Genomic DNA, 24,960 nt, shown 5'->3' on the forward strand with positions numbered 1-24,960 from the left:
CTTTCCGTCTTAGGCTTGCTCCACTGTGAGGAGTTCTTACTTATTTCAGTTGCCTTTAGCAAACTTTAGACTTTTTGATTACAATGTCAACTCCAATCCCTCTTGGTTGGGTTTTTTTTTTTTTGAGGGATTTTTGGTTAGGTGTGTTTTCTTTTCCTTTTAAGTCCTGTTACAGTATTTCAGGGCAAGTTAAATATCTACCTAATGGTAGTTAGACTTACATACCTATCACTTAAGAAACTATTTGCTGAATGGACTGCAAATTTTGTTTAAAACAGCTAAAAGAGAGGTAATATTTGATCCATTGGAGTGAACATTTTTAGTTTGTGAAAAATATTTTGAGCACTTTTTGACCCCTCAGGTCAACCTCCTTTTTATGCAAAAAAACCTGTTAGAATGATCATTGACCATTGTTAACACTATGTAATTCAAAATCAGTTTATCTTACCTAAGTGTCAGAATTGGTATGACATGGAAGAGGTAACTACTGTATGCCCTGGTACTATCAGGTGTTGATGGGTGCTATGTGTTCATAAGAAAATACAAGGTTCAATCAAGGTCCAGGCCTTTCCATCTTCTTCCTTGCCCACTTCTGGATGGGAATGCCCTCCTGCTGCAGCACTGCAAGTCCTCTTCTACCATCAGCACAATAACACTGTTAAATTCCTCCCAGGTGACCTTTTCCAAGACAGAGGTTTTCTCTGCACCAGCCTAAATCTGAGACACAAACCTTTCCCCATCCAGGTTGTGAGCTTTTTATTTAGTTTCTAAAAGGAAAAACCCACATGACCCAAACTTGCTGTGGAAATTCTGGCATACAATTATGTAGTGTTTACTGAAAAAGATTGTACAATAAACTAACACTGAATTCTATCTCCCTGGGCAAATACATTTACTTTGTAAGCTATCAGACTGAAGGTTATTGATTTTTATTAGTAATTTTTAAATTAGCTCCATTCACAGTATCCTTTGTGTTAAGGATGCCATGTAAAACAAGCTTTCAAGTAGGACTAAAGATGTTTCTGCTGATATGTTTGTTGCATCTGTACAATATAGAATGGCATATAGACATATATTGAGAGACAGCTGAAAGAGGCTGAAAGAATTTTAAGTTCACACTATAAGTATGTGCGGATAAGATTTCTTATAAGATTCTTTATGAGGTTTTGATTTTGTAGAATTACACACCACTACATCAGCCATATTTCCTGAGTTTTTAATAAAGAATAAATGTTTCCATCCCAGGTCCTTTGATGATAAATTGTCTAGAGAAAAACACATGCACAGATTTCTTGGGATCAAGAAACTCTTGGTGATGTGCCTGAAATTATTTTACATAGTTATCGTTGCTTTGGATCAGACTTAAATAGCAAATGAACAATCTGCAAATATAGTTCTTTCTTTTCAGGCCTTACTTATGGATGTCAGAATATTCTTGAATGATACTTAAGGTTTCCCAGCCTCCTCCTCTGACTGTTCATTGTACTGGCATGTAATAACAGACACTTGGTTTCTTCACAGGCTTACCATCAATGCTGAGTGCCAGCTGCAGCTACACAACTTCCCAATGGATGAACACTCATGTCCTCTGATATTCTCTAGCTGTAAGTGCTGCTTTGATGCCTTATTGTTGTATATGACTAGTATGCAGAGGCATGAGTTTATTTCTGATTTCTCTCAGGTTGTTCAACTATTCCCCGACAGCTATAGGAAATTTAGGTCTGCTCAAATATTCAGGGAATTTTGGTCTTCCTCTCTTGCATTTCTGGTCAATGGATTTATAACATGAAGTCTTCTGTAGGTTTACTCTATTATTTTTGCCAGAACCAGCCTTTTTAATTGGTACTATAGTCACACTCTCAGCAGGAGCAGATATTCATACCAGTCTGTGCAATGTTAATCTATACAATCATGTGACATGCAAATGAGAATTGAAACTACAGTTTTCTGGTGGAGGTGCACATCTTGGGGACATGCCCAGCAATCTCTGAACATCTGAGTTTACAGCATGTAGTGTGGTAATGCCTCTCTGTTTCATAATAAAAGTAAATGGTGCAAGTACTGTAAATCTCATTTTCCTTTTATTGCTCAGCTTGTCCAGTAGTCCCAGTGTTGTATTGTATGTAGTCTTGTTGGCATGTTCAAAACCTTCCTAACAGGAAAAATAAATACTTTGGTGAAATGGATGGAAAACAAAAGTCAGGTGAGTTAATCTTGAAGTCCAATATTACTGTGAGAATTATCTTCATGCTGATTCATTTGAAAAAAACTTGAGAGCTGCCTGCTAATGAGTACACCTGCATAGTTTTGTAATCCAAAGCCACACAATGCAAATGCTTTACAAACATTTTTAAAAGGGTTTCAGCTAAAGATTTTAATTTGACAAACTCCAAGACTCGGGATATGCATTCTTCAAAAATTAAAGGGAAATGTATTGTTTTGTCTATCTATTTAGAAAATAGATTTTCTCCATAATACCTTTTAAAGTGGTAGAAGAATCACACTATTGAATGTCTTCATAATAAATATGCTGTTGTGATGGTATTGATTTCCATTTATCAACAGTATACAAACAGTGATCCTCAATCACAAAACAGATTTGAATTTCAGCTGCTCCAGGGTATATTTTTCTTTTTCCCCAGGAAAGTGTTTTTAAAAAACCTGTCATGTAAACATCTTCCTTTCCCCAAAAATATTATCACTATGTTGCTGTTTTTTATTATCTATATATATAAGTGAGCCTGGGCAGAAAATCGCTGTGGTATGTTTAATTCAGGTGTGTGGAATATGTGCATCCTCAACTGAACAAGAGGCAGATAGCTCCTGAATGAGCTTTCCTGCTAATGAACACTTGTCACTGAACTCTGTGCACCTCAGCTATCTTTAGTTACTGCTTGAAGCTACTCTTACCTTGTGGAAATCTACTGTTTTGATGTAGTACTGGGAAAAGTGTGTGTGACCTTAAAAATCAAGTCCCAGGGATTTAATTAGACCTACTAAAATTTAGGTTTAAGTCCAAAGATACTAATTAAACCTTCCACATAAATTCAATTAGTCCTACACTAGTAATATCCAAGTGAACTCCAATAAACAAAGAAGTTACTTCAAACCTTGCATTCCCTAATAGTTAGACAGTTGCTGAATATAAGTAAGTTATGCCTGTGGTTTTTATTTAAAGTGAGCATATCAGTGGGAACTTCATCAGGCTCGGCTCCATGGCAAAGTTCCAAATATATTTTGGTTTGCAAAGGTTCTTCCTAATTTAGATCTATTAGCTCAGAACTCTTCTGCCCTTGAAAACACAGACATATTACCAGTAGACATGTACTACTGTCTGTGGAGATGGAGATTACATAGGATAAATCAGAATGTGATTGTGTCACAGTTTCTCCATGTTTCCATCATAGTTTCTAGCCAGATGGAAAAACCCATGGAGGGATATTAAAATAATGTTTTATAGTTCTGTCAATCATTTTGATCATGTTGATAACAAGGGTTTATTTCTTTAGATTTATACTGAACTTTGTTCTTTTCCTTGAACAATTTTAGCACTACTATTATCATCATCCAGAACAACTCCTGTATGATTTGTTTGTTACTTAACTTGGTTGTATTTTCAGTCTTGTGTATATTCATAGCAGTCTGTAGATGGGACTTGTGAAGTGAATGACTGAGCGAATGCCTGAATGATTTATTACTGCCTTCTATGAAAAGTTTCTGAGGGGACAAGCTGATTTGGGATTCCAAGATGTATGTCTTTGAATCAAATAACAATCTCTGTAGAACTCACAGCGCAGCTCTGCTTTCCTCTGCATCCCTTTTGTTTGTTCCCCAGCACACAGACAAATCTTTAGAGTTTCCACTGTAGGCAAGCACAAAAAAAGCACAAGTGTCAGAAAATATTCTCTGCACTTCTACACACAAAGTTTAACATTTGAAATTTCTAATTTTTAATATAAATTTCCCTTGATATTTCAGAAATGTGAAACTCAAATTTTATCTAGAATATTTGCCTCTAGTGCCAACTAATTTGCACTCTAATCCTGCTGTTACTGTGAGGACAGTTTATGTTCCTTCAGTGGGAATACTGAGCTCTACTTGGTCTGGTTGCTGGGATGAATAAAGAGAAAACAGCAGCTTATAAACAGGGGCCATCTCAGTGTGCTAATAGTGGTTACCAAAATATACCTACCACTTCCTGTGGAAAATCTTGTTCAAGAATAGTTTCTGGAGCTCTCTACTCTCTTTTTTAGGACTAAAAAAGTATTGAAATAATCTGAAGCTCTTTACACTCTGTGCAAGTTTTGCGTGTGCTTCAGGTGACATGATGAGATGAATCACCTGGCATATTAGGCCATGTGATCTGTGTGTGTGTGTAGTTACTCTTCTTATGTAGATATGCACTTAGCACATTCCTTATGAGAAAAGTTGATCCCAATAGCATAATGCTGGACTGCCATGCAATGTGATAGCTCATATCTGTTCTGTGTACTGGTTTGGTTTGATCAACCACATGTGGCAAGCAGGATTTCTTAATACAGAGCTGCTACAACATTGGCATCAATGCCAATGCATGGTATGAATGTGCATTTCCATGTAAATGTGAATAAAGAGTCAATGCTGTCACTTTATTCCAGTGTAGCAGCCTTTCATAGATTTTCCTCTATATGATCATTCTTTCTTCATATGGTTTTAAAGTACTATATGCTGTTGCATAGAAATATTCTGTCACTGTCATTCTTCATTTGGGTTAATTTACCCTCCTGAGCCAAGAGAGGTTACTCTGCTGCTTTTGGCACTCAAATAGCACATTAAGCTGTCTTGGATATCTCTATACAGTACTGATTTGTGCATTGTGGAAATACTTTCAGGATTCTGCTATAAAATTTAGTTTATTGAGGTAGTTAGGATTCACATAAACATCAGGAAGGAAGAGGTGTTCTGTCTGAAGGATGATATCAGCACAAGCAAATAAAACATAGGCAACAAGGGCAGGCTGGAAATGAGAAGTTAAGCATATTAATTGTGGAACTTCTACCATAGAGTGCTATAGATGCTCAAATATTATAACAATTCAAAAGTGTTTAGACAAAGCGTTGGAAGAAAAATACATTGGGAGCTATCAAGCATAATGAGATCACTCTCTACTAATGACCACTATTTTTTTATTCTGAGGGAGTAAAGAATATTTCAGATTAAATGGTAGGCAGAAGTGGCTAAGCTACTTGAGGGAACTCTTTTCTATTAAAGTCATCAGAAACCTGCACCTACTCTCCCCACCCATGTCCTCAAGATTAACTTCAATCATGACACTCCTTCAGGTGATAATATATGACAACCATACCCAAATGAAGCTGACAAACCTGTTACACCTTGTTTTGAGGATCTGATCAACTAACTTTTTAATCAGGTACAATGAACTTTATGATGGGAATCTGGCTAGCTGTGTACCTGAGGTCTGAAACAATCTGAAAGGCTATACCTTAGGCTTTACCAGATGCAGTAATACTGAGCTGCAGTGCAAGATGCCAGAAAAAAAAAAGACTAAATTGATTAATGGGTTTTCATTGGTTAATTTTTCTTGCTGCTGCACTGATCAAACTGCAGATACTGTTGTTCATTTTTAAAAGCACCTTAGATTTAGACAAGAATTATGACGTTTTGTAGCCAGTTACTGATCTTTTTCCTAGTAGGAAGGTCTACAGTGTCCCGTGTTGCCCATTACTGGAGGATTGCTGCAAGGCAGGAAAGGTGGGCATGCCTAGCATACCATTCTTACTGTGAACAGCAAAATATATACACAAAGGTTCATGAACGATTCAGGTATTTTCAGTTCAATTTAAAATAGGGGAAAGCAAAATTTCCGGCTGTTGATGGTCCAGTTTGCTCAATCAGATCTTAAAACATGTGGTTTTTGTGTTTTAAATGTTAAAGTTTGTGGGTTTTTATAAAGTGAGGTACAAAAGTATGCAAAGTATTGCAGAAAAAAAGTAGTAAGAAAATGCAAAATGCGTTTAGAAGAAATTAATCCAAATCTAACACAGAGCCTGAAAGAAACAAACCCCATCTTTCTATATATAAACTCAGTTCAATCAAATGTTCCTCTTTGAACATGAAACCTCTTATGGGTATGCAATCAGTACTTTGAACTTAGTATCATTAATTTTCTAAGAGAACTAGCTGTCATCACCAATTTTAATGTTTCTCCTAGCCTAGAAAAGTAAATGCTGGTTTTTTTGGAATGAGTTGTGCTTTGTTTCATCTCATGTGTCATCAGCAGAATCATTAATAAAGTCTGAGGGCAGAATTTTACTCCTGATGAAGAACAGGCCAGAAGGAACATAGCTTAATGTTCGTGTCTTGAGAGGAGTTTCATTAAAGATGCTGGGAATGCACTGCAATGTGCAAAAAGAGCTTTAATCCACATGTGAGCTTCCATTTGTGCACTCTGGAATGGGCTGAGCCAGATCATGGGACATCAATGGAATTCTTGAATCAGTTTTTGTGATGAGCATACTTCAGCTATTGTAGCTTTTTCCTCTTCGAGGAAGGTAGAAATTAAGGTACCAGTATGCATCCATCCTTCTGTTCAGAAGACTGTCTTTTTCAGAGAATTGTCAATACAGAGAGGTCTTATAAAGAGGGAAAAAGAAATATATTTCTGGAAAATTTGTCCTTTGACAGTTTCCTGCCAAACCCTGTATCTCGTATATGACTTGTGTCATATATGACAATTCATGAATACAATATGAGGCATATCTGTGACACATCCCTCCTCCTATTCATTTGCTAATCCCTCTCATACACAGTCATTTCCATATCGTCTTATTTCTGTTACCCTTTTAGACTGTTTCTATTATACATTTTTTCAAATACCTTGCCTAATGTGCAAGAAAGTATTCGAAGAAAATTTGACCATCCTATAGATTTATGAGGTGTATATGATTCTATAAGGATCTTCTTTCCTTTTGTTAACCTGTGATCCTGAACGTTTCCAGCCATTTTTTTCCTAAGGTACCTACAATGACACCAGGATATAGTGAATTTGAAATATGTTAAGATCTTATGTAACTTCACTTCTTCATTCCATTAGCTTTTCTGAATGTATTCTGCTACTGCATTAGTCACTTGTTAACTCTCCTTGGGTTTCCCTAAAACTCCCTGCTAGCGTTTCTTTTATATCTAACATAAGTAATGTATTGTAACTTAGGGAGTCAAACATTTATCCAATTCCTTGACTACTCACTACTGACTAATTCACTACTGCTTTTCTGTGTGTAACTCCATAAATTTCGCAATACATAAGAGACACTGCATTAAGCATCTTTTAGATTTTTATGACTCTATTTCATAGCCAAGCCAAGACTCATAAAAAATATTACAAGTTCATTTTGAAAGTTCTGCTAATTTTGATGTAATTGCTCCAATATGATGTACTACGTTTTTACGAAACTGTTCAAATTCATCCATGGTATAAGTACATTCACTGTAAAGTTATACTTTCTGTGTCTAATTTAGGGTAGATTCATGCCAAACTAGTGCATATTGTAAATATTTCTGTGGCACCACTCTTTCCGTTAGTGTTGTGTCTTGTCATTCAAGGTATATCAGAGGAAACTTTCTAAACATTTACAGCTACGTGGTTTAATGCTGGTTCTGAATTGATACAATATGTTGTAATACCAGAGTAATATTAATTAATCTGATATTACATCTGATAGCCACTAATATATAAATATTTCATTTGTAGAAAAAGCAGCAAAACATCTCCGAGGTTAAGGATTGACCTGATGATCAGGGAGAATTGGTGGCAGTGGTTAATTGATGTAATGTCCTGTGCTCTTCTGTTACTCACAAAGAGCTAAGGTTTTGTACCAGTAGCAGGCCAAATGTCTCTCTCCTTTTATAGTGACTCTTGAGATTTTTCTCCACAAGATTGAAGGCTCCTCTGGGGAGGGAGTAGCTGCCATTATGTTCAGCGAAAATGAGACCCTAAGTAAGATTACAACATGTGCTAATTAATGAAGCCTAAAATGCTTAACTCATGATATCTTGGGTCCAGCACAGTCTTCCTGAGACTGTCTGGATTGATGGTAGGCTATTCCAGGAACCTGGCATCTACTCTAGTTTCGCAGTGGTCTTTCAAGGATCCTTGGTGTCTCCATTTGCCCTGCACAATAGTCTGAGGAAAATGGGATGCTTCAGAGCTAAAAAAATGCTGTTATTCCAGGATCTGAAGATTAATACAGGTGACTGTGTTTCAGGGATAGGACCCCTCAGGTCTTACTTACATTTAGACAAGGAGACTTGAAGTCTAAAAAATCCCACGTGTAGTCTAACCTTTCAGAGCAAACAGTCTTATTTTTCTAAATTTTTTATTAGTAAGAATTTTTAGAAAAAATCAATCAACATAAAAAAAAATTTTAGGAAAGAAAAAACATGCCTGAGAGACATTTATCTTTGGCAAGTATATATGTAGCCAAGTTATGCTTAGGTGTTAGTAGAAAATAAGAGGAAATGCTGAAGCAAGGCAGTTGACTGGTTGCATGTCTGACAGCTGAATGTATCAGCAACAAGCCCTGGAGTCTCTGCCATGTGACAGTCATTTTTAGTTCCCGTAATTTCATCACAGATCTCATGATATTCAGTGTTTACTTGAAGCTAAAATCCCCTTTAGGCATGTTATCATATGCCAATATCAGCTTGCTTATTTTTTTTGGTCACACATTCAATGATGTGACACAAATGCACTGCAGACAGAAAAAAAATAGCTTTCTCCCTCAAATGTAATATAACACCTATTATATACTACATATTTATATTTTTGTTAATTGCTTAATTAGATATGTGATAACTGGTTTGCAAATGAATCTGATCATTATGAAAATACTGCTCCAAAAATTGTGAAGTCCTGGCAGCCCTGCATTTGTAAATTATGACATACAGAGCTTATATTTGTAATGTAGAGAGCACCAGGAGGAGACAGTCACATTCCTTTTCATCATATTTTTCAGCATTACAAGGAATGACTGGTTTTGGCACCCTGTAACAATTACATTGCTGGAAAATGAAACAATATTGTACCAGCCTGTTGCCATCCATGACTGGAGGGTGGCTATCAGTGGCTAGGGGCTGTTCAGAAGGGACAGGAGAAGAAGGAGGAGTGGAGGAGTTCTCCCTGCATCAAGAGATGGGTAGAATGTCTCTGAGGAACAGCCATGAACAGGTCACAAGCATATGGGTAAGAATCAGAGACCAAGGCAGCAATGGGAACCTTGTGGTTGATGTCTGCTACAGGCTGCCTGATCTAGGGGAGCCTATTGATGAAGCCTTCTTGCTCCAGCTACTGGAGATGTGCTCTCAGGTGTTTGTCCTGCTCAGGAACTTCAACCACCCCAATATCTACTGGGAAAGTAGCATGGTGAGCTGTAGGCAATCCAGGAGACTCATGGAACACATGGAGAATAATTCCTTAAGCCAGGTAATAGACAGCCCTACCAGAGGAGATGCAATGGTCACCAACACAAGTGAGCTAGTTGGGGGCATCAAGATTGGAGGCAGCTTCGGCTACAGTGGTCCTGCACTGGTGAAATTTGCAGTTCTGAGGGATATGAGTCGGTTGAAGAGTAAAGTTAGGACTCTGAATTTTAGAAAGGAAATTTCCAGCTCTTCAAGTAATTATTCAGTAGAAACCCCTGGGATACTGCTCTCCGGGACAGAACTGGCAGATCTTTAAGGACGCTTTCCATAGAACAAAAGAACTCTTGATCCCCAGGTGTAAGAAATCAGGCAAGGAAGGCAAAAGACCGGCATGGCTGAGTTGAGACTTACTGGTCAAACTAGGGGGCAAGAAGGAAATGCACAGGCCGTGGATGCAGGGACAGGTATCCTGGGAAGAGTACAAGGATGCAGTTCGGTACTGTAGGGATGGGGTCAGGAAGGCCAAGGCACATCTGGAGTTGAACTTGACAAGGGATGCAAAGAATGACAAGAAGGGCCTCTACAGGTATGTTAGACAGAAAAAGAAGGTCAGAGAATGTGTACATCCCTCAATTAACATGACTGGCAAACTGGTAACAGCAACGAGAAGGCAGAGGTATATACTCTTACAGGCAGCAGTCAGAGGTGGACTAAGAGTCTGCAGTGCCAAAAGTCATAACAGTTCTGGGCATAGCTCACTCCTCTTTGGGTTATGGGTAGATTTTGGTCTTTGGTAATTATCTTAATTCTTGAAGAAACTTCCTAAGGCATCTTCTAAGATGCATGCTGCATTATGTGTGCACAGATGTTACATCATAGGCTCATTTGGTATTCCTTTCTTTGGAGCACTACATTTTTGCAAATGCTGCTATAACTACCTGTGTTTATTTCTTGTAGTCTCCCTTAATGTGACTGAAACGTACATCATAAAATATAACATAAAACATGAAAGGACAAGTCAAGGTAGCCCACTGCCAAGAAACTTTTCCTTCTTCATTTTCATAGGTGGGAGACAAGCTTGCTTGAATCTGAAAGGTTCAAGCTATTTTAGGTCTCTAGTAGAATACATGTCATATTTTTAAAGAAAAAAAGAACATGTAGTTTTCTAATTACTTTAGTTGTTGTAATGAGTGGATAGAAAAAGAGAAGAAAAAATTGATTGTATTATTGTCTTCCATGGCCACCTCAGTGACCTCACTAAAAATTACACTAATGCAACTCCATGTGTCTGCGTTTGAACTTATTGGTCTATTATAAGAAATGAAGAATTGCTGCAGAGTTTTTTCCAAGTGTAGAGAAACCTTTTGGGACTTTGAGAACCAAGAAGTACCAAACCAGTGTCAGACCAGAACAAATACCAAGTAATTGAGAAGGAGAGAAAAGGAGAATGAGGAGAGATCAGAATTGCCAAGGTCAACCAGACAACATGCAGCATGCCACAGAAGTTTAACAAAAACAGTACTATTGACTCTCAGATTAAACTCATCTTGGCTAGAGCACAGTCGATGCTTGTTACTTTTGCTAGGCTTGACTGACCGATGATAATGAGGTTAGTAGAAGCCATTAAAGATTTACTTGTAACAGACTCAAAATATAGGACGAAAACATCAAGTCCTCAACTCATTAGCCTTATCAATTTTATTTACTTTTAATGCAGCCCGGAAAAACAAGGAAGCCTGGAAATGTGAAATAAAAGGCCCCATCCTTTTCTTCCTTCTGGTCATGAAAAATTAATGGAAAAACAAAACATATCCTTAGTGCTGATTGTCGTGGGTTGATGTGACTGGATTTGGGGTTTTTTTTGGTGGTGGGGGAGATAGCTTATGTAGAAGCTGCTAAAAGTTTCCCCCGCCATGGAGCCGAAGATGGTTGGCTTCAGGGCAGACTTCCTGGTCATGACCAGGAGAAGAGCCAATTGAAGCTTTAGTAACGCTTCTGTGATAACATATTTAAGAAAATAGTTGTTACGCAGAAGAAATTCCATCCAGGGGAGTTTCCAACTGAAGCTCCAGGCGACCCGGGCTGCCTCCCGCACCACAAGCAGGGGGGACGGTAGCTGCGGCCCAGGCCCGCAGCAGCTGCTGGCCCGGGGCAGGCACGGTGCTGGAGCTGAGCCAGGCTGGGCTGGGGCGGCTCCCACCGCCTCCCCCGCTGTGAGTGGGGGCAGTGGCCACAGCCTGGGGCCGCGCAACAGCTGGCCCAGGGCAGGCACGGCACTTGAGCCAAGCCAGGCCGGGCTGGCCCCGCTGATGGGCACTGTCCCCCACCCTAGTCCCAGCCGAGCTGGGCCGGGCCAGGATGGCCCTGCTGGTTGCAGCTGAGTCCATGCAGGAACAAGTAGATGCATGAAGGAGGACTGTTACCCTTGTGGGAGGCCCAGGATGGAGCAGGGTCCTTCGGAAGATTTGTGGCCTGTGGAGAGAGGAGCCCACTCTGCAGCAGGTTATTCCTGGGTAAGACTCCACTCATGGCTCTGTGGGGAACCCACGTCAGTACCACTCATCCATCAAGGACTGCATCCTATGAAAAACCATCGAGGTATAGAGACCCCCTGTATCCCATGGAGGAATGACCTTTGGGATGGCAGATATGGAAGACCTACCGCCCAGAGAAGGGTGGACCCACGTTGGAGAGGTTCATCAAGGACTTTTTCCCATGGGAGGGACCCCACAGAACAGGGGAAGGACTCAGAGCTTTAGCACCCCCTGTAGCCTGTGGTGAAGACCGTGGTGGAGCAGGCTGTCCCCCTGCAGCCCATGGAAGGGTGACCCACAGGACAGCAGACTTGGAAGACCTGTTGCCTTATGGGTGGACTTCTTTTCCTGTACTGATGCAGGGGGAGGAGGGAGAACATAGAAGGAAGGAGAGGTGATTGGAAGGTGTGTTTAAGACTTTTATTTCTTACTCTTTAGCTCTTATCCTATTAGTAATAAACTTTAGTATTATCCCCATGCTGAGTCTGTCTTGCCTGTGTGACCTCTCCCAGCTCTTAGTGATTTTCATGTGTGCCTAGAATCTGGCCAGGGTCAACCCATGACACTGATGAAGCTAAGAAAGGGAAGGAAGCAACATGAGTATAACAACAACAAACCTACCAAAAGAATCTCTGTTCTTCTCTTTCTCTCACAGGCATGCATCCTTCTGCACATACCACTCCCTTACAGACAAACCTAGAAGAATGAGAAGGGATGAGAAAACAGAGATGTCGTAGTTTTCAATCTTTTCATTACTGGCATGGGTTTAGCTACTTAGGCAACAAGCAATATGCAAGAAGCTGTATAGAATTAAACAGGATGAAGCAAAAAGAAGAACAAATCCTACTGTGAATCTTACTGTAAAATGGACAAACTGACTGTCCTTTAATTTTTCTTAATGGAATATATGTCAAATATTTAGATATGACCTTGAGGCACTCTGATGCTGCTATGCTATAAGTCTTTCCTTAATCTATATTAACTGATTTGGCATTTGCATGTACATTTCCTATAACTGTGCTTTAAAATCTGTTAATTATGTTGTCTTCATGAGTTGCAATGGTATAGTCTGCATATTTCATACCATTTGAACTGATGAAGGCTGAATGTCAGAGCAGCTGGAGAACTCTCAAGGATTTTTTTTTTCCTCTTTCGAAAGAGGTTATTTCTATGAAATGTAACTTCTCTTTTTGAGGAACATACGTTTTAACTTTGTGAATTTTTGGTCATCAACAGAAAGATCCACCTGAGGCACTTGAATCCTGAATATGTGATGCTTAGTTTTAAATCTTATCTTAAAAGGACAGTGGAGAGATTCTCAATATATTTTTTTCATTTTACTTCTAGGTGACCTGATCACACACAAGCTATTTTACCATTTGAATTTTTTCCGATTCTCTGATTTTTTCACTGCAGAAGGGGCAGTCAATGCACTTATTTTGTTTCAAACTGTATAAATTAAGGAAGAATAGTAGCTATTTTTCACTTACAGTAGTTCCTATGTATTTATATGAAAGGGGGCAAAATACCACCTTGTTTAGGAAAAACAATGGTAACCACTTAGAGCACTCAGTATTGCTGGTGTTTTAATTCTGGAAAGTCAGTTGCTGTTTTAGAGTTAAAAGGAAGAAAAAGTAGCAAGAGATGTATGTTTGTACCTTACAGGTATTTTCTTCTGTATTGATTGACTTCAACTGAAGCTACTAGACCCAAAGAGCATGGAGAAGTTGAAAGTGATGACTTTCGACAGAAGGGAAGTTTGAGGTCTGAATGGTGTATTTGTTCACAGCATCTGTCCAAAAATCAACATTTCAATAAGACAACACTGCTTGCTTCTGGCAGCAGGAGAAGAAAACCACAAACTCTCGGATAAACTTTTCTTATGATTAAAAGGAAACTGAAATATCCAAGTGTTTTATATTATGGTATTTCCTTTCTTTCTTTTTGTCCCCAACACCTTTCTCCAAAGTCCATACTTGAAATCTTTAAACCTTTTCTTGTCTAACCAACACAAGACAGCAGAGAGGAAGATAAAAGAGTGTTCCCAGCAGCTTGCAAACCTCAAAGTTGTCTGGGAGATTTGTACTGCAGGTTTCTATCGATTTGCGTGCAAAATACAGCAACATTTCTTATGTCAAGGCTTAGCAGAACTGACACTCAAAAATCCTGATCTGTGGTACTATCAGATTTCAAAAATAACCAAACTGAGACTGGTCACTACTTGTAGGGGCCTTTCAGCAGGAAAACTGAGGTCTTTCTGTGATTATTAGAATTAGTTGCACTTTTATCTGCAGTCATGTTCACTGTACTTCTTTACAGCCACAAAATAATGTCTTCCCACTAGTATCTTACAAAACTGTGTGTACCAAAACACATCAATGGCCAGTGCGTGTTTGTATTCTTTAATGTGTAGATAATGAACTGAAGTGCATGCTGAACTAATGTGACAATGGTTATTACATCAAGTGAGGGAGGTTCTGACTTGATAGAAGGCAATGAAAAATCACTAAGGACAATGAAGCATTGGAGCAGGTTGTCCAGAGGTATTGTAAAGTCTTTGTCCTTGGAGGTTTAGCAATTGGGTCACGGGTCTAGCACAGAGGGTAACAGTGAATGGGGTAACATCAGACTGACAACCTGTCACTAGTGGGGTTCCACAGGGCTCCATCTTAGGCCCTGTACTCTTCAACGTCTTCATAAAGGACTGGGATGCAGGACTGGAAGGGATACTAAGCAAGTTTGCAGATGACACAAAACTGGGAGGAGCTGTTGACTCGCCTGAAGACAGGGAGGCCCTGCAGAGAGACCTTGAAAAATCAGAGGACTGGGCAATTGCCAACCATACAAAGTTCAATAAGGGAATGTGCCGGATTCTGCACTTGAGACTGGGCAACCCTGGCTGTCTGTACAGACTGGGGAATGAGATGCTGGAAAGCAGTGCTGTGGAAAGGGATCTGGGGGTTCTGATTGATGGCAAGTTGAATCTGAGTCAGCAGTGCCCTGGCAGCCAGGAGGGCCAACCGTGTCCTGGGGGGCATCAGGAAAAGCATCACCAGCAGGTCAAGGGAGGGGATTGTAGTGCTCTGCTCTGCATTGGGGTGGCTTCACCTTGAATATTGTGTGCAGTATTTGGTACCACAATATAAGAAAGACATTAAGCTATTAGAGAGTGTCCAAAGAAGGGCAACAAAGACAGTGGAGGGCCTTGAGGAGAGCTGTATGAGGAGTGGCTGAGGTCACTTGGTCTGTTCAGCCTGGAGAAGAGGAGACTAAGGGGAGACCTCATTGCAGTCTACAACTTCCTCATGAAAGAAAAAAGAGAGGCAGGCATTGATCTCTTCTCTCTGGTGACCAGAGACAGGACTCGAAGGAATGGCCTGAAGTTGTGTCAGGGGAAATTTAGGCTGAATATTAGAAAAACGTTCTTCACCCAGAGTGTGGTTGGGCACTGCAACAGGCTCCCCAGGGAAGTGGTCACAGCACCAAACCTGACAGAATTCAAGGAGCGTTTGGACAATACTCTCAGGCACATGGTGTGACTTCTGGGGATGATCCTGTGCAGGGCCAGGAGTTGGACTCAATGATCCTTGTGGGTCCCCTCCAACTCACCATACTCTGTGATTCTGTCTTTCATAAGCAACTGTAGAAAGCCATGAGACACCTGGTCTGAATTAGTTTCAGCAATTTGAGCAGGAGATTGAACTAAAGACATCCTGAAATCTCTTCCAACATGACTGACTCTATCATAATATCTTTTTCACATTCAAAACAAGATTTATGTTAAAATATTCATTCTTTCTTATAGAGCAATTTGTTCACATACAGAAGTAAAAATCTCTGTGAAAACCATCTCCCCTGAAAGCTTTTTAAGAGAATCAATTTTCAGTGTTGGCTTACTTGAAGAACTCCCAAAAAGGGGGGGTGGGGAAGAGTTGAAAATCGTTGCTGCTTCCTCTCCATTTTTTTTTTTTAAATAGATGATTATTCATCCTGTTGGAAGCTATGATTTTTTTCTGGATTTTTTTTTTTTTTACTGTACCAATGGTTGTTGCCTCCAGCAATCACTGGTATATTATTTGCAAAGAAGGTAAACTTCAGTTGATCAATATTTTGGGATCCTTCCAAAGACTGATACAGACAGACAATATGTTCAAAAGCTAAGCAGGATATAGAATTTATCCTTTTATTTCCCTGGAGTTCTCCTCACTGTACATATTCCAGGAACTGATTTTCGGGTCCCTGACATACAGCTGTGATAGCTACTTCTTCCACCTGTTGGCTATTGGCATTCATACCATAACAGTACACAAGGGCTCTGTCACTAATTGCAACAGCTCATTCCACTCTGCTAAAATTAGACGCTACTTCTGGTTCTTGTCACAGGTCAGTCAGAAGATCTGTTTCCCCTTTTCCCTGTCCCTTTAGAATCCTTTCCTATTCTTACAACTTTCTTCAGAAACCTCCTAGGTGCGTCTCTATCTTCCACAATCCTTTCCTTTTCTTTTCTCCTTTCTACCATTTTTAATTCTCCTTTTTGCCCCTCTCTCTCCCCCATTTCCTTCCTTCTCATTTTCCTTCTTTCCTCTCTCTTCCCCTTTTTTTCCACTTCATCCTAACGTCTTCTTTGACCCATGACTATTTCCTTTTCCACCTACACGATCTTTCTTTGCACTCCAGTATGGTCTGTCTGTGGCCAGAATGCCCTCCCTCAGCTGGCAAATGTTCTTTCCAGTTTCTTCATTCTTTGTCAAAAAAGAGAACGGAATTGAGAGGCTGAGGTTCGCCTGTGAAACCATAAATGCAACACCTAGAGAATATTTCTTGCTTGGAAGATCAGGGTGACCTCTGCATAGGAGTGACAAATGACATTCAGCTGGACAATTACATGCAATTAAAGTGTCAGAATTAAAAAGCTGAGAGAAGGAGCTGTCAGGAAAAGTAATGAGAAGATTTAAGGAGCAGAGAATATTTTTGTGATGCAGATGTTGACAGAGGAGAAAAATGGATAGTCATGTCTGTGTTTGAAAAGACAGATCAAAAAAAAATTAATTATATGACGTAGAACCCTCAGATAGAAATCTCAAGAACTATGACTGAATTTCAGGATATTCACAGTGACCGAAAACTTGGATTTAGGAAGTACAGAGAACACAGGGAGCTGGTATAGAAAATAGATCAAGACTAAAAAATAAGCAGAGACAGAAAATGTGTAATTATTTTACTGTTCAACACTGGAGCATAAAAAGAAATAAACCAGTGCCATATACACAACTGTCACACAATTTTAAAGGCTTCTGTTATTTTTGTTTTTCTGAATTCTGTTTCATAAGCATCAGTTCAAATAATTAAATAATGATCATAAATTTTTGTCCTTTGCTCAAATCTGACCAGCTTTCCCTAAAAAACCCTCAATATTCATCTTTCCAGTAATTATCTTATCATATAGTTTTGAATTTTTTTTCATTTTAATCAGAACTTACTTGGAGCAGAAGAGTAGAAATATTGTAAAGTATATTCTCATGGTGTTCCTCCAATAAAAAAAATCAGGGCACAGCAGAAATTTCTCTCTCGAGATTTTATCTCTGTAGAATTTCTGGACAACAGTAATAAATGAATGTGAAACTGAAATATTATTCAGACGTGCACACACTTCTCAGTGATGGTGAGAATAAAATCTTTTGACTTTCTGGAAAGTAATCATCATACAAATACTAACTTGAATAACAGACTGCAATTCCAAATCTGCTTCATCATTTTAATCGAAACTTCAGTTTAAAACCATTATCCATCACAGGCATAAAACACTTTTCAAACCATAGGAGAAGCTAATACCTGTAATAGTCAGAACTTAACAGAAAATTCATAATGACTGTTAAAGAAACAAGGTTTTAGAAATCTCTCAAGGAGATTTTTGAATGTACTTTGAAATAGTACTTAATTTCTTCTCACCTCTCAAGTCAGGTGTATAAATTACTACTTTTCCATCTGTATAAGGCCTTGAGAAAGTGAAGAGGCCTTTGTTAAGTAGCCTAAAATAGTTTTGTACTCTGTTACAGTGTCAGTATTTTCAAGGCCTTTTTATTAAGCCATTCTGTCTATAGAATATTACTTTCCTTTCCAGCCTTGGAGGATTTTAAGATATTCAGTATCAAACTTATAGAAAATTTACACCTAGCAAGATTATTAAAATTGAAAGAATTAGCTTATATGAGCATTAGTGTGATAGATATACCACAATCATATTTCTAGAATTGTAACAAGGGAAATGAATATTGCTGAACTATCTGGATCAAGAGATAAACAACCAAAAGGGGTTTTTTGCAATTATTTATGTTTAATTTTTAATGAAAAATAAGTCCATTTAAAGAGATTTTTTTGCTTGTATTTTTTTAATATAAAGCTAGAAATTCAACAGTTGAAGTTACTTTTCTCATATAAAATGTTTGAAGTGACGACAGACATATAGTAGATTTTGAACCAGACCAGAGTTTGATGTCACTTTTGGGGTTTTTTTCCCACTGTTTTAAATGTTGCCTGTTCTTTTATTCACAATTGTGAATGACATGATCTTACAAATTAAAAGTACAACAAACCTACTAAAAAGATACATTTACCCTTACATCAGGTTTAATATGCCCAGGGTATATACAAAAGTAAATAAATCTCTAATGTAATTTTTGTGCTTATGTCAGTGTTTTAGTCTGAACATCTGTGTTACATTCCAATCATGTAAGACACCTACGAGGGTCTGTAACAGTAATAGTTCAATGCCAAAAGACTTCAGGTTATTAGGTTGGAGTAGGTGTCATACCATGTCACAAAGCAACCCAAAACTCATATTTTTACAGCGCAGACACACAAAATTCACATGCTGTTACGGCATAGACGTGCATCTTAAGAAGTTTAGTTTTGTGAATATCTTCTTGGAAATGGCAAAAGACATCTGCCAAAAATCTTTGAATGCCAAACTAGCTGGTCCATGAATCCATGTAGGACTGTCACCAAAGCCTCAGTGCCTTTCCTCTTGATGCCGTAGGCATTGACTAATTAGTTTAATGTGAGCTGCCAACACCAAATGTAATTCTGCCAGATACCTATCAGACGAGAGGGGATATTCTAGAGAATTTCTGTAACCACAGCCTTATTTTCAGTTTTCTTCCTGCAACTGTGAGACTTAGAAACTTAATTTAAAAAAGGCAACCTGGGAATTTGCATGTTGTTTTTCTTTCCAAGAGCTGGGTTTTTAAGGGAAATAGCAACTCCACCAAGAGAGTTTTTACACAGTGTGTAGCTGGAGTTGCCAGATAGTAAGGGAAAAGCATGTCACTTCTTCAATCACTGTTTTTGGTATTTGTATTTCCTTAATGTATTGAGTTTTCTAGTTATTAGGAAAGGGAATCTCTTTTTTTGTTGGAAGAAAAACATCTCACCCAATTACCATTTTTCTTCTATGTTGTTCAAGACTAGGATCGCTATCTAAGCCTCTAAGCATGTGATGTGGAATATCAAATGATTCCTAAGTATAACAGTGTATAACTTCATATGAACTACTGGCCTATATGTTAAGAAATTACATTTTTAGGTTCATCATCAAATATTTAAAGGCTGATGGCAGCCTGAAATAAATCTGGGGATCTGGCTTTGGGTCAAAACATTTATGTACTCTTAGGGTAGAATAACTTATAAATAGGTACCACAATAAGTACTCTATGTGAATAAAATATGTTCATCCAAAACACTGAGGCTGCATCTGTAGCAGGAAACTAAACAAAAGCAAGGTGTATTGTTTGTTGCTGGAACCAGAGAGCATGACTGGATTTTTGGAGCAGCCCCTTAGCAGGGTCCTTTTCTTTACTTATTGACTTGCTCTGCCATTTTCCAGGAATAGATTCGGAAAGATGAGAAGAAGGGTTTGCACTTTATGTAAAGGAACAGAAATGCATGGGACTCTGCTAGGGAATGAGTGACAAGCACCTTGAGAGCTTACAGCTAAAGCACTTATGTCAGTTGAATACACATGAAAACCTTGGAGCCAGGTGGAGTGCATCCATTGGCCAGTGTCATTGCAAAGACATTTTCAATCACCTCTGAGAGATCACAGTAATTGAGGCAGGTTACTGATGACTGCAAATATACAACATCACACCTGCTCTCGAGAAGGAGGATCCAGGTAGCTACAGGCCACTGGGCATTAACCTCAGTCCCTTGGAAGGTTATAAAGCAAATCCTCCTTGAAAACGTCTCCAGGTAGAGAGGGGACAAAAGGCTGCATGGATTTATCATGGGCACATCATATCTGGCCAGACTGTGTGCCTTCTTTGATGAAATGATTGGCTTTGTGGATAAGGGGAGAGCAGTGGATGTTGTATAGACCTTTGACATAGTCTTACATAGTATCTTTGTAGCCAAATTAGTGACACCTGGTTTGGATAACTGAATTGTAAATTCTATGGAAAATTATCTGAGCAGTTGACTCAAACCTGTGGATCTGCGGTACAAAATCTATCTGTGGCCAGTTACTAAGGGTTTCCACACAAAGGGAAAATAGTGGAAATATATACAGTGGTGGAAATGGGATAACAGGAACCTTAAAATAAGTTTAATACAGGGAAATGCAAATTTCTGTAGCTGGGATGGAATAAACCCTTGTAACAGGGGGCTACTGGCTGAGGGTTAACTGGCTAGAAAGCAGGTTTGCAAACAAAAAGACCTGGATGTCCAGGATTACTTTCTAGTAACCACCAGTAAAAGATATCATGTCAATGGGAACACAGAGATGAAATAATTTGAAAACGTATCACAGAGTGGGAAAGAAGTCATAAATCTCTGAATTTGTTTAAGGAATCATTTATTTGCAAACTAAAATCAAGCAAAGTTATTTAAAAATGCCAGCAAATGAATGAAATATTTGACAAGTACTAACAGTGAAACAGAAAGCGGTGGGCAATGCAATATTTTTAATTTTTTTTTTGTTCCAGAACGTGGCAAAAGTGTAATCTTGCTATCTACTTTTGCATTCATTTGCAAATCAAATACTCCCCTTGAAAGAACACAGTATTCAAAAGAGGTTTTGAAAGCTAGAAATTGCTATTTTATGTCTTTTTGGCTAACTTGAATAACTCAGATCAAAAGGTTACATCAACTAATATTTTTAAGGTTTGTATTGAAATTAGATTCCCTATTTCCTTTCAACAAATTCATTCAGCTATTGAGTCTTTATAAGTTGTGTTATCCCCCACTTCTTTAACCAAACACCAGAATAAATGAGGAAACCAGGAAGGACAATCTTCAAAAATTATTCTACTATTTCTATACCAAAAAATATTCCTTTTTTTTTTTCACAATTTCAGTAATTATAGTATTGAGAAATTGAGAAAAATACCTGATGTTTAGCAAGTACAATATGTCTAGATTCAAAGAAGTCTTCACCTGAAGTTTAGAGAAGATTCTGCATAATACGTTTTTTCCCCTTTACTGAGAAAGACATTCTATAAAGGTGTACAGCCCACAGAATTGTTGTCAAGGAGAAAAAAAAATAAAAACAAAAGGCAAAAAATCAATGCCCCTGAAAAAGTGTGGAGGAAATTTTTTCCCAATTCTTTCCCTGGAGAATGTAGACACTCCTTTAAGATCCCATTATTGTGCTCTCATTAGAACCACAGCTATACCTATTTTTTCTTAGTTCTCATTTTCAATGAGTCCTGTGTCATACATTTACTGTCATTTCTTCCTCTTTGTTTATTTGTCTTTTTTGCATCTGCTTACTCTTTGTTTTCTCAGTTACCCTGTTATATTTTGATATTACTAGGTATTACTTTCAGGCTGCTACCTGAATGTTTCTGGCTATACCTTCCCTTCTATCTTGCCCTATGGACTTGATGCTTGTCACAGGTGAAACATTCTGCCTACAAAAATAATAATTGGCATAGCAAGAAAATCTTAGAGCATGGGACCATCAGTCTCCATAATAATTTGCACCTCTTACCATAGAGGAAGCAATGAGTGCCTTTCCATTCTGAATATGGTGCTTTTCTGTGATAAGGTGGGGAACAGAGAATTGGTGTGGTCTGTGTGTATGTTAAATATAGACTTACAGTGCTCTACAGCTGCTACTTGGCTTCCCTATAATGAAATTCTTGGATATCTTGCATAGGTTTTGCTTTAGGTTGTAGTTATGTTTCACTCCTTTTTTTTTCCTGTTATTGTTGTTAGTATGGGTTTTTTTGCTTGGTCTTTGATTTAATTTGTTTTGGTTGTTTGTTTGTTTTTTTGTTTTTTTTCTGGAGAATTTTCCACAGTAGTCAATGTGTCTGAATTAATTTTAGAAAGAGAACACACAGACTTCTAACAGTATTCACAGAATCATAGAATTGTTTAGGTTGGAAAAGACCTCTAAGATCATCGAATCCAACCATTTACCCAGCACTGCCAAGTCCACCACTAAACCATGTCCCCAAGTGTCACATCTACACATCTTTTAAATACCTCCAGGGGTGGTGACTCAGCCACTTCTCTGAGCAGCCTGTTCCAGTGCTTGACAACACTTTCAAAGCAAAAATTTTTCTTAACATCCTGTTAGGATATTAGGAAACCTTCCTAATTGCAACCTTCCCTGGCACAACTTGAAGCCATTTCCTCTTGTCCTATCACTTGTTACTTGGCAGAAGAAGTCAACCTCCACCTGGCTACAGCCTCCTTTCAGGTAGTTGTAGAGAGTGATAAGGTTCTCCCCAAGTCTTCTTTTCTACAAGCTTAACAGCCCCAGCTCTCTCAGCTGCTCCCTATAAGAACTGGGCTCTAGACTCTTTCCCAGCTCTGTTGCCCTTCTCCAGACACGCTCCAGCACCTCAGTGTCTTTCTTGTTGTGAGGGGCCCAAAACTGAACACAGGATTCGAAATGTAGCCTCACTGGTACTGAGTACAGGGTGGCGATCACTGCCTTGGTCCTGCTGGCCACACCACAGCTGGTGCAAACCACTGGCCTTCTTGGCCACCTGGGCAAACACTGGCTCATTTTCAGCTGCTGTTGACCAGCACGAATAGGTCCTTTTCTGACAAGCAGCTTTCCAGACACTCTTCCTCAAGCCTGTAGCACTGCATGGGGTTGTTGTGATCCAAGTGTCTGTGCTTCTGTTTTTCTAGATGCCAAATAACATTGAAGGTTATTTCATCCTCTCAAAACCAAAAGTGAACAGAACAAGAAGCAGCTGGCCAGGTAGTACTAATCACTCAAACATCATATAGCCAGATGTAATCCTTGTGCTTCTGGTATATATCAGTGTTCAATATCACTTTCTTTCACTCATCTCCTGTGTTGAGTAGCAGAAAAAATTTTTACCCAATCAACAAATTTTCTGCCTCGAATTCAATCAAGAACCATGAACAAGAACTGATAAGCAATATTGTTCTTCTGAATGGCAAGTAGAGGCAAGTCTCATTTCAAAATACAGACCAGAGGACAAAAAACAACAGAAAAGTTGTCTATGCATGTATATTCAGGGTGAAAAGACTTTCTCCTGTTCCCAAGTCAGAGGAAGTACTATCTGACATCTATGACTTCACCTAACTTTTAAATAATGTTTTTCTGTGTTCCATCTTAAGGACACCTTCAGCTATGGTATCCATGAAGTCAGAGAATCTTCAGTCATGTTCCTCCTTCAAGTCACTGTTACCTGGCTAGTACAGTTTCTCTTTCTGCTTTAAAGAGGCCTTAAAGACTGAAGTCAGAATTTGTGTAGGCACGAGGCGTTTAACTAACCAAACACACTCTTGCAATTTCACTTGTGTTGTATTTGTCCTAAAAGAATTGCTCACTTCATTTCCATTTTTTTCCCATGAATGTCTTCCATGCATTCCATTATTTAAAATGAAATAAAAAAATATTCATAACAAGATAAGAATAAATCTATATCTGTTCCTTTGTCTGTTATAAGGAAGCATGATCTGGACAAATGGCATTGACCTAGTCTTAAATATCAGTGTTTCAACTATTCTTCAACCTTTAGAGTCAACATAGCCCCTGATAAAATGGGTGGCTGCTCTGAAGGGTGCTCACTGTGAGTCCTTGGGATCAGTCAGTCAGTTGATGAACTGAAAGCAGTGGCCTGATTCTTACAAGGACCTAGTGCAACTACAACTGTCTTAATACAGAAATCATTTTTTGCAGTGTTTTCAACCCATTGGTATCTATGGATTGTGAACTAGTACTACTTACAGGTCAATGACAATTCACTGCATTGAGTGGGGCTGTAGAAGAAAAAGGTTGCTTTGGCCACAGGGTCACATATTCACAGGAGGTGATTTTATTTTGTCAAATCTTATTTAAATGAACTCAACTCTTTAATTTAATTTTATGATTTTTTTTCTGTAGGTTTCTCATAGCTGACATTATATTTAGTTTAACGAGATGCAGTAGTTGAAATACTTGAATAGTAGTGCTTTGTTCATATTGTTTTATGTCAACCATATGCTGAATCTTAATCCAGCCTAGGAGAATATTATGTCCTGATCAGATGTAGAGATGTTGCTCTTAGAAGAGCACCTTCCCACGCATGTGCACGGACCAGCAAGCATAAAAGGGGTCATGTATTTCTTCAGGGAGCTATAAGAAGGAGTGAAAAATAATGCTTTTCTGTCTACATGTAGCTGTGATGTGGTGATAACCACCAGTGATGAATGGGACAACTAAGCCCCAGTCTCATAAACCTTACTCTGTGGTGTTTTGTGGATGAAGAAAGTAAAGTGAGGCAGCTTTTGATCAGGCTATATAAATATCAGGAAACTGGCTGTATATTTGGGTTACTAATAGAAAATATTTTTCTGTAAATGAGTATTTTTTATTATAAAAGCTTCATGTACGTTCCATTAGAGATGTTTGAACAGTATTCAACTGTGTATTAATTACACTGCCTCAAAAGACTTCTGACTTTTCTCTGTTAAAATTAGACAAGGATTCCAATTACATCTTTCTTGGGCATTACCTAGCTAATCACAGCCTTAAATTGGA

The 24,960-nt window shown here is 38.6% G+C and overlaps 1 protein-coding gene across 2 annotated transcripts in view; it reads left to right on the forward strand.

Moving 5' to 3' along the window:
- Nucleotides 1-24,960, forward strand: part of GABRG3 (gamma-aminobutyric acid type A receptor subunit gamma3) — a 315,445-nt gene that overhangs the window by 159,617 nt on the left and 130,868 nt on the right. For both annotated transcript variants that reach the window (XM_032680338.1, XM_032680337.1), the window contains one exon: nucleotides 1,522-1,604. In XM_032680338.1, the coding sequence (XP_032536229.1) occupies nucleotides 1,522-1,604 (83 nt within the window). The remainder of the gene's footprint in view (nucleotides 1-1,521; nucleotides 1,605-24,960) is intronic.

Source organism: Chiroxiphia lanceolata, chromosome 2 (genome assembly GCF_009829145.1).
Source record: "Chiroxiphia lanceolata isolate bChiLan1 chromosome 2, bChiLan1.pri, whole genome shotgun sequence".
In the NCBI taxonomy this organism is placed as follows: domain Eukaryota; kingdom Metazoa; phylum Chordata; class Aves; order Passeriformes; family Pipridae; genus Chiroxiphia; species Chiroxiphia lanceolata.